The sequence below is a fragment of the Quercus robur genome, chromosome 9 (assembly GCF_932294415.1).
Source record: "Quercus robur chromosome 9, dhQueRobu3.1, whole genome shotgun sequence".
Lineage (NCBI taxonomy): Eukaryota > Viridiplantae > Streptophyta > Magnoliopsida > Fagales > Fagaceae > Quercus > Quercus robur.
This window is the reverse complement of record NC_065542.1, coordinates 56,190,396-56,200,508: the sequence shown is the minus strand read 5'-3', so window position 1 is coordinate 56,200,508 and position 10,113 is coordinate 56,190,396. Positions and strand designations below refer to the sequence as shown.

General features: G+C 36.5%; 1 protein-coding gene across 4 annotated transcripts; it reads right to left on the bottom strand.

The window, feature by feature from the left end:
• Positions 1-461: 461 nt before the first annotated feature.
• On the bottom strand, positions 462-9,727 carry LOC126699202 (pentatricopeptide repeat-containing protein At5g48730, chloroplastic). 4 transcript variants are annotated; one of them, XR_007646713.1, is made up of 5 exons: positions 9,141-9,727; positions 7,998-8,404; positions 7,187-7,605; positions 5,272-7,069; positions 3,334-4,034 (listed from the first exon to the last, which is right to left on the bottom strand). XR_007646713.1 is itself a non-coding variant. In XM_050396876.1 (4 exons), the coding sequence occupies exons 1-3, from the start codon at positions 9,564-9,566 to the stop codon at positions 6,888-6,890; spliced, it is 1,551 nt and encodes a 516-aa protein (XP_050252833.1). In that variant the 5' UTR covers positions 9,567-9,727; the 3' UTR covers positions 462-1,292; positions 6,874-6,887. The 4 variants fall into 4 exon arrangements, 2 of the variants coding, with proteins under 2 accessions (XP_050252833.1, XP_050252832.1); XM_050396876.1 differs by lacking the exon at positions 3,334-4,034 and adding an exon at positions 462-1,292 and having other exon boundaries at positions 6,874-7,605; XR_007646712.1 differs by having other exon boundaries at positions 5,272-7,605.
• Between the last annotated feature and the right edge of the window lie 386 nt (positions 9,728-10,113).

Here is a 10,113-nt window from a genome sequence, read left to right as displayed (position 1 = left end):
GTTATTCGCAGTATATTGTTCCCAAAGTTTTGGAGTAATTATAACGTCTTATCCCAAAAGAGCCGCACATAATAATACGAAGGTCAGTAAGAAACACTACCATTCAACTATTCATAACCGTCAAATACCATTCTGTGCTCCTCTATTTATTGTATTCTTTTCTTTTCACGTGTCAATTTTCTTTTATATTTTTTTTAAAGAAAAAATTTTCTTTTATATATGATCAGCCAATAAAAAGGCTCATCGTGATAATTTTAATTTTTTTGCGTAAACACTATATTAATTTAAATTTTTATCAAGAGGAATTTGATATTTAACTAAATTGTTAAGTACTTAAATAAATTTGGATTAAAATCATTATAAGCTTTTTACAATCATATCCCCATCCATAGATCAACATTTAAACAATTTTTATCCTAAGAAGAAGTGTGAGAATCCTACTCCAAATTTGTCTAAACCAATTTGAAGAAAAACTTTCTTTCATAAATGAATACATAGCCATAGATACCCCCTTTGCTATTAAAGTGGTGTGTTGGGCAGTTACTTGGTCGGTTAATTCAGTTACACTCTTTGGTTCTCTGTTCAGAATATATTAAGAGAGAGGTACTCATCCCAGTTGCATCAGCCACAATCTATAGTTTCCTCAAAACTCCAAATCCAAATCCAAGCTTTATAACTCCTCCATTGACATTCTTGAATCCTTTATTCACAAACAACAAACTGCAACTCCCATTCTCATTCTTGGTACGTGTTTCTTGGTTCTTCTTGTGCATTTTACATATAAAGGGTATGCCAATTCCATTCAGATTTCATCATGTTCTTTTCATTTCAAGACTCTTTTTTCTTGCCCATTTGAGTATGTGCTCTAATTTTCCTATAGCTTCCACTACTGCCATTGAAAACTCAGGCACTTTCTTGAATAACACATTTGATTCAAATGAACTCATTTTCCTTATTGGGCAGTGATCAACGTATTATTCAATCAAGTCTTTACATAGGAAATGACTGACCATCAGAGAGAGGCAGATAGAACAAAAGGGAAGGAGTTGGCGACAACCTCTTCGGAGTCTTCTCCATTGGGGTGGAGCACTTACAATGCTCACTTTGTCCGACTAGCTATCGAAAAAGTTGCTTGCCCTGGTACCACTGATATAACAGATAGAGAGATCTTCTTTGACACAGTCAGACAGATGCAGGATATTGTTACAAAAGAGCCCAAGTAAGCCATACTTTTCATCCATTCTATCAATCTATGGTCAACTGTTTAATGCTTTGATAATATGGCCTTATACCTGCACAAAGGTTCATGAAAGGTTATCATTTTGATATGCTAATAATGAAGTAATAATAGCCAAAAGAAAAATGAACTCATTAAATCTTTCTTTCATATTCTTTTTCTACCACCTTTAAAAATAAATAAATAAATAAAAATTCTAATGTTATATTGCAGGCTTCCCACTCTCCCTGAGGAGCTGGACTTGCATAGGCTTTTCCTAGAGGTGATTTCTCGAGGTGGGAAGCGAAAGGTGAGATGAAGCAATTACCACTAGTACTTCTTTTGTATATGTTCTTTAGATGTTTATTGCCTAGCCTCTCTATATGGTATGCAGAGCCATGGTTCTGCCATGTGCCTAAACATGCATTCATATGAGAGTTGGTAAGCAATGTGAAGGAGACCAAGGGAAGAACAAATGTTAGAAGTTAAAACCTTTCCAATCCCAGATTAGTTAAATGTAATATTCAAAAGGCTTATTTTACTTATCTATATATATATATATATCTGTACTCTTACTAAAGAAAATTCTGATGCAATGACATACGAGACTAGCAAAGATCATTCAAAAGTTAAATCTACTTCCACCCACTTTCATAGTAATTATGGCCTCCAAACTTCTAAAAAATGCACTTCACTTTGGAAGATCAAGACAGTGGCATTGAAGAAACTACTGCAACCATGAAAATGCACGGTATAGAAACTGAAAGAGAGCTAAGAAAATAGATTTTAATTCAAGTTAATAGTAGCCCATTTAGAGTTAGATCTATGATGATCAACAGCATGCAATATGGAGTCAAAACTAATATGGTGAGGAATAAAAAATGCTCTTCACCGAATATTTCTAAATTAAACTGCTATGCTGCTGTTAAGACAAAGTTCAAGTCCAAGAAATCCAATACCTGCCTCCAAAGAGTAAGATAAGAATTGCACATTGTTGGATATTAAAATGGAATTATCCAATCAAAAGGGTATGTCCAAGTATCAAAATCCATCTCCTCCAGAAATTAACTCAATGCAGCCTAAAATTACTTCCACAAAAACCTTTTACTCTGGCTAGAAAAGTGACCTTGTAAAGCCATCTTTATTGACACTGTGTGCCTGTGAACAATCATGCAGATTGAGAAGGAAGGATTGTGGGAAGAGGTCCGTGATGTTATTTACCCAAATATGGCAGTTTCTGACCTGCTTGATCTTTATGATGAGTACCTGCTTCATTACTGTGAAGATTTCATTGCCCAAAATAATGCTGGTTGGTGTACAGAACTCCCATCCTGCTAATGTGTTAAATAAATAACCTGCCTGTAAGCTAATGATTCCATATATTTTTAGCCTCTGAACAAAGTTCAACTGCAACACCAGCTGAAGCACATCAGAGGTTCAGACAAAGGCTACCTGCAGCACAAGGCCCGTGTATTGCTACTGAAAAGAGAGAAAGCAATTTTTATCCAGATCTGCCATTGACTTCACCTGCAATGTTAAACCAAGTACCAGATATCGAAGTGTTATGTATGAACTCTCCCTCTAATGATAGGTGTATGGAGCTTCTATTTTCTATTATCTGCTGTGTTGCTGTCTCTAAAGTTGATAGGAATCCCTCTTGCAGCTCCACCAACAATGCTACCAAATCATTCAAGTTCACTTTGGGCAATGGCGGACAGCTGGTTTCCAATAAATACTCAAGCCAAGATCAGTCAACAACAGCAGCAAAATATCCTCTCAGCTCCATGCTCAAGTTCAATTCCAACAGAAGAAGAGGTTGCGGAAGGGCTCCGCCTCCTTACAGAATCTATACCAGAGTGGTACTGGGACAAATCCTTGGATCCTCAGCTGGATGCAGTTGCAAGCTCAGATCTGGGTGAAGATTATCAAGGCATGTGTCCTCACTCTCCCTCCAATTCTCAGTATGAACGACTTGTTCTTTTATGTGTATGTTGAATCTTTCTCCAAAGCTCTAACTCAATACTTTTCTATCTCCTTGGCTGGGTTCTTATACAGGAATGGACCCAACCCTATACTTTGACGTAAAAGAACTTGGTCAGTTAGCAAAACTTGTCTACTTATTTTTTTTTATAGAGCTATCTCTGAAGCTATTACTCCCAAATTTGCTTTTATCTAGCCCCCACAATGAGTTCAACTGCAAGAACATTCCCAACACAAGGGGAGGTTGGAACAGAGCTCCTCTTGACACAAGCTGAACCTGCTTCTATGACAGAGAGGGACTGGAACATGTCCTTGGATTCTCAGCTGGATGCAGTTAAAAACCCAGATCTGACTCAACCTGATCAAGGCATGTGTCCTCACACTCCCTCCAATTCTAAGTATGAACAGCTTGTTCTTTTTATTTGTATGTTGAAGCTGTCTCCAAAGCTCTAACACAATATAATTTTCTAGCTCCTTTGCTGGGTTCCTATACAGGAACGGAGCCAATCCCATACTTTAAAGCAGAAGGTTGGTACTCTGCCCAAGTTATTCTGTTTGCAAAACTCTTTTTTGTAGCAATCATTGACTCAAGATGACATGAAAAGTTATAAATCCAAATATTTTGTAGCTCCAGAGTTGAATTTGACTGCAAGACCAATAGAAGCTCGACTTGAAATTAAACCAAGGCTCACATTAGCAGTAGGTCAAGTTGCTCCTACAAGTCAGAGGAAAGTTTGTGATTCATTGCCTACAGATGATCTGGCTAATGCAGAGAAGAAGAAACTGAAGCCAGAAGCAGCAGAACTTCAACCAAGTGCACCATCTGAATACAATATCTCTGTAAAAGAACAGTGGGTTAGTAGTGACAGACCAGGCGACATACAGATGAAAGCTGAAGAATCAGGGAGTCTAAAAGAGGCTGAAAAATCTGTAAGATATACAACATAGTAAATGGCAAATTATTGCTTTTCAGAAATTATTCTTTCTGCTAGACTGCATTTCCTAGTACAAATAACTATACTGGGAAGTGAACACAATATACAAATTCTTTGGAAAAATTTTCATTCTTGTTAATAAAAACAAGCGGACATTCTGTTGAATTATGGCATGTTCTCAAAAAAAAAAAAAAAAAAGATATTGGCAGTCTGGTACCACATGCTCTTTTCATCAACAATGTTACAAAACTCTTGATTTTGTCTCTTCTCACATAGCAATATATTAATTCTCCAAGCCTTGATGGGGTACTTTGTAAGTGACAGGTTGATAACCAAAAAGCTGTGGAAGACAAACGGAGATCTGACAGAAATATATCCATGACAGAAATCCTAATGCAAAAGGCAAAAGCTGAGATACATTGCAATGTGGGATCTGGTGAAAAGGCTAAACCAGAAGGTGAAAAAGACGTAGACAAAAGTTTGAACATGGAGTTATTAACAGGGGCAACACATGGTAGAAAAGGAATTTCTGAAAAAGGCGATTTGGAAGGAGAGAAAACTGCAGACTAAGATTTGGATAAAGTCTCAACTCCAGGGACAGGACATGGAAGAAAATGAAGCGAAATCAGAAGAGGTTTTAGCCCTTCTCATGGAATGAGTGACAGAACAAAAAAAGAGGGTGTGAGACCTAGTAATGATGATGCAATTTGGACATCCAAAATAGAGCATATTATTTTTAAAAGAGGAGGAAAAAAGGGGGAAAAAAAAGGAAAAGAGCATAACAATTTATTCTTTGATATGTAAAGTTGATCTGAAGTGATTGCAGATATATTGATATTTTGAATGAGTACTTAAGTAATGAATTACCATACTTCGACAGAACTTTCAATCACCTGATGTAAATTCAATAGATTTTGGAAATTGAGATGCCAGTATATTAATCCACTGTGATTAGAATTTTTTCCTGTCAGAAATGTGTCATACTCCCATACAATAGAAGAATATATGAAAAATCCTACTCTTTATATTAAAAATATATATAATAAAATAAATTTATTAATAAAAAAAGTAGTGGTTTGAGTGCACAAAATGTGTACCAAACTACACCTGAGGGATTACAAATTTTTTTTTGATAAATACCTGAAGGATTGCAAACTTAAGTTCAGAGGGTCGATAAATTCTAGAAAATGACAAGGAATACAGCCAGGGGCAGTTATCCATCTGTGCAAACATCTCAACACAGATTTTTTGATGACATGATTAGGATGCTCAAGCCCTTCAAACATTCTAGGATTATGGTCACGCCAGATTGCCCACATAACACACATGGAATCACCTTCCATATTAGCACTTCTGACACTGGAGTTCTCCTTGTCACTGTCTTTGGCATAATTGAAGAGGCTCCTAATAAGGCAAACACGAAACACCCAGTATCCCTAGTGACTAAACAATGAAAAAGAAGATCATCAACCGATTCTCCATTGTTCTTATAGGCACGACAACTAATGTAGAACAGCAACATCAACACCAGTCCAGGATCAAGATTTTCCATTTCAAATCCTGCCCCCTTCTCTAAACAAAAACAATAACCATAGAAACAACGGAACCCACTTTTTTTTATTCAATTATATTTTATATTTACTACTTTATTTTTTCAGCAAAAGTTTTCTTATTGCTAATTAAGCAGGTGAACCAAATTCATATGTATCAAACATATTACTCTTTTATAATGAAGATCTGTGCACTTATTTCCAAGCTCCATTAGGCTTTTCTATTCCCCTTATTTCACTTATGCTATTGTATAAGTATCAACACCACTTCCAAAAAGGCCTCCTGGTCAACTTGCAATTCTTCAGATAAATCTAGCTCATTGCCTTTCTTTTAAATCTCTTGATTCACAAAGTTGCACAGTCCTTTTTAAATGAACTCATTTCACTTTTTTTTTTTTTTTTTTTAATTTAAATTTTTATGAGCAATTCATTAAATATAAAAAGGGCCATAAATTTTTATGAGCATTCATTAAAAAAAAAAATTATCCCCCCAAAAAAACCCTAGTGCTGGAAGTATACTAGAGAAACACTTGAAAAGAAATTCTAACATCTACAGCTCGAAAGGACCAAAAACTCCCACAAATTTTCACAGGAAAAGCTTTTCACTTATTTCATCGTCTTTACCCAATTTTTATTTGAACCTGAGACCTTTTCAAACCCGCTCTGTTCTTTTAGCAACTGAGCCAAGGCCTAAGGCATCACACACTTAATCTTCTTCGTTAACATATCCATAGATCTACTTTTTCCAAACAATATTTTTAGCTCCATATCAAACATCATACTTATTTTCTTATTTAAATTGCAGCGCGCATATCGCACAATTACTTTAATTAGGGAGTTGATTGCATGTTTTAAGCCTGGGTACAAGGGCAAGTAACCCCAATAGTTTAAAGTGGTTTTCCACAATTAACCTAGTTCTTAAGTGTTATGAATGTTAAGATTGCTACAAGTTACGGATGAAAAGAGAAATGGAAGATAGGTTCATGCTTTCTAAGGCACAATATCAGATGCAAGATAAGTTGAAAAACCAAAATTATCACAAGATATTGATTCTTTTTTTTTTTTTTTTTTGAATTTTAAAAATATACACATTCAAAAGTAAGATTCACTACTAAACAAAGAATATGTGATGTAAAAAATAAGATTCACTACTAAACAAAGAATTTGTATATACATCACGGGGAGGAATGACCTGTAAAACTTCCCTCATCGAAAGTCGGGCTTTCCCATATATGATTGAGTCCCTTCAGCATATCCAATCAGATTTTGGAGCTCCTTAACATGGCTAGTCATCCCATTGATTGAATAAGCTTTAATCATGGTTCTATATGTAATCTTATCAGGCTTACATCCTTTCTGCTCCATCATGTCAAGAACTCCCTTCATCTCTGCAAAGCATCCCATCCTACCATAAGCATCCACCAGGCAATTGAAAAACACAGTATCCAGTACTACATCTGAATTCTCAATAAAACGCAAAACACCACCAATCTTTTCAGGTTTACTAGCTTGCCCATAAGCCCTTACAAGCGAGCAAAGTGTAACACAGCTTGGCTTAATCCTCTCTGACCGCATTAGCCTAAACAAATATTCCATTTGTTTTAAATCTCCAGCCTTCCCAAATGCATCTATCACCACATTGTACGTAACGATTGTCCAAGAGTAATGGTATTTCTGCATGTATTCCATCACAGCACTCATTTTCTCATACTCTCCTGCTTTTCCATAGGAATCTAGTAGAATATTGAAGGTCCGAATGTTTGGTTGGACCCCAGCACTCTGAAATTTCTCATAGCACTTCTCCATTGTTTCTGTTTGCCTGCTGCTACCAAAGGCTCTGAGTGTGGAGTTCATGGTCCAAACATCAGGTTCACAGTTCTTCTCACGGAGCATTTCCACAAGGGTTGATTCCATCTCTGAAAACCTTTTAGGAAGTAGAAAGAATAAATTACTGCTCTGAGAGTGAAGCATAATATCAAGCTCCATCTGGTTGCAAAGAATATAAGATGGAAACAAAGTGAACTGAAACAAATCCAACATCTATTCTCAAATTTGGTTTAGTGGGCAATTTATACGAGTAGTGGAAGCGATGGCTGCTATCCATCCACCTTTTCTCTGCCCATTTAAAGAAATAGAAAAAACTGAAAAGTAAAAAGAGACCATTTTAATTTACTGCTTAGTCCTTGCTCTCTTTCTTGATGCTCAGATGATGGTTGATATACTTAAATTTATATTAACTTGGTTCCCTTAGTTTCTTGGCAACCAGATGGCACATACAAAATTCATAAAAAGGGTGAGGAGAAATTGCCAACATACTTTCTGGCCTTCCCATAGGCATCGATTAGGGTATTGAATGTGACAGTGTTTGGTCTGATTCCCTGAGTTGTCATGTCAGAAAGCAGAGCCTGCACTTTGTCAAAGGCATAATACTCTAAACATGATTTTATGAGGATTGAGTAAGTCTGCACATCAGGCTGACAATCAGGAGTATTCTTCATCTGCTCGAGGAGGGAAAATGCTTTGTCAAAGAGACCACTCCTACCATAGGCAGATAAGAGAGCAGTGTATGCTTCATGGTTCACAACACAACCTTCATCAATCATGGCTTGAAAAAGTTCATCAGCTTTTTGAGGTTGCTTACATTTTCCCAGCATCACAATTAACTTAATGTACACTCCAGAATTGGGCCTGTACCACAGCTGCTCACGTAGTAGTTCAAACACCTGGAGATAAGAAAAGATACCATAATCATGAGAGGAAACCCTGGTAAGACTATTAGACTACTTGTCTTCTAATTTGTAGAATTCAAATTGTTGTGCAAAAAGTGGCTTTGAACATGTATGAATACAGCATGGATAGGATAACTTCCTATGTCACAGGTTCAAGTCTGGGAATCGGCCTCTCCCAAAAAAGAAAAAAAAAAGGGCATAAGGCTGACTAACAAATCACCTCTTATAGGCTCTGCAAAAGGGAGAGTTTTGTGCACAACCCATTTAGATTGTTGTGCAAAATACCATCCAAAATAAGAAACCACTCAACACATGGCAAACCCCAAAATAGTTTCTTCTAGCTTTTCAAGCTTATTTTAATGGGTTCCCTTATTTGTAAAGTAATTTCAGCAATATTAAAGTGCATCCAAACATACTTAGAATTCAAATATTTTCTACGGGCGCACTTGTATTTTTCATTTTCCAGTAACATTCATTCTTCAATTTTCTCTATCCTGTTAATGGAAAAATATCCTCTACAAAAACAGAACCAAGTTACCCAAATCCAAAGTGGACACACTTAGAATTCATTTTCTTAGCAAACAAACAGAACCCAGTTACCCAAATCGAAATCAACAAAAAGTTAGCTAAATATTTTGAATAGAATGAAATCAAATTGAACTCCAAAGTCCAAAAGTAAAGAAACCTATTTTCCAAAATATATATAGAGTTTGAAAGTGAAATAGAGGACCTTGAGAGCAGAGTCAGGACGCAAAGCCTTGATTCTCTCGTGAAGGGCTTCAAGAACAGTCCTGGGAAGCAGCTTTTTAGAATTGGTGGGACCCCTCTTCTTCTCAATGAGTGCTTTGGTAGCCTCTCTCCTGAGTATAATTGAGATTGCTTTCCTCGAAGCTATCTTACTGTTCACTTCCTCTTTTCTCTCCTTGGCTTCTCGCTTCTTTAGCTTCTCAATGTCTATCATCACTTTTCTTTGGGTTTGGCTTCTCTCTGGGACTGTTAAAGCATTTGGCTTATCATCTGGGTTAGCAGCAGCAGCAGCAGCATTAGAAGAAGTGAGAGAAGAAGAGGGTGGTGGTTTTGTGGTGAGTCGGCGATTGAAGGAAGGTGAGAATAGGTGGGTGGGGGTGGAGGAGAGTGAGAGTGAGAGTGAGGCCATGGTCGTGTAGTTTGTAGCCTTGCACTACAATCACAGTTGAATGGAGAGAGACACCATGTGTAGGGAGCGGCTCAGGAGACAGTGGTGAGGAGAAGTAGGGAGATGAGAAAATAAGAGAAATTTTTGGCCTTTTTTTCTAACCGTTGGATAACATTCAGGGTTAATTGTACAAATCTATCAAAACTATTGGGGTGCATGCACTTTGTAACCAAGCTATAATAATTTGCAATTAACACCCTAATTTGTACCCATGCTTAGCTTGTTTTGAAATAAAATATTTTTTAGTAAATATTTTATCAAATATTTAGGTATTTATTTGCAGGTAAACTGTGATTAAACTTGTAAAATAATTTTCATTAACCATAAAATCCTTTATAAAAAGTTGTTAAAGGTTTTATCTTTAAAATTTTAGTAAAATATTTTAAAAAAACACATAGTGCCTTCCCTCAACCCATTTGGTGGCTAGGCCACTAGTCTGGTAGGTTGGGTAGTCAGAGCCTTTATTCCGACAATCGATGTCAAAGATCTAGTGCCATATATTTGGGGG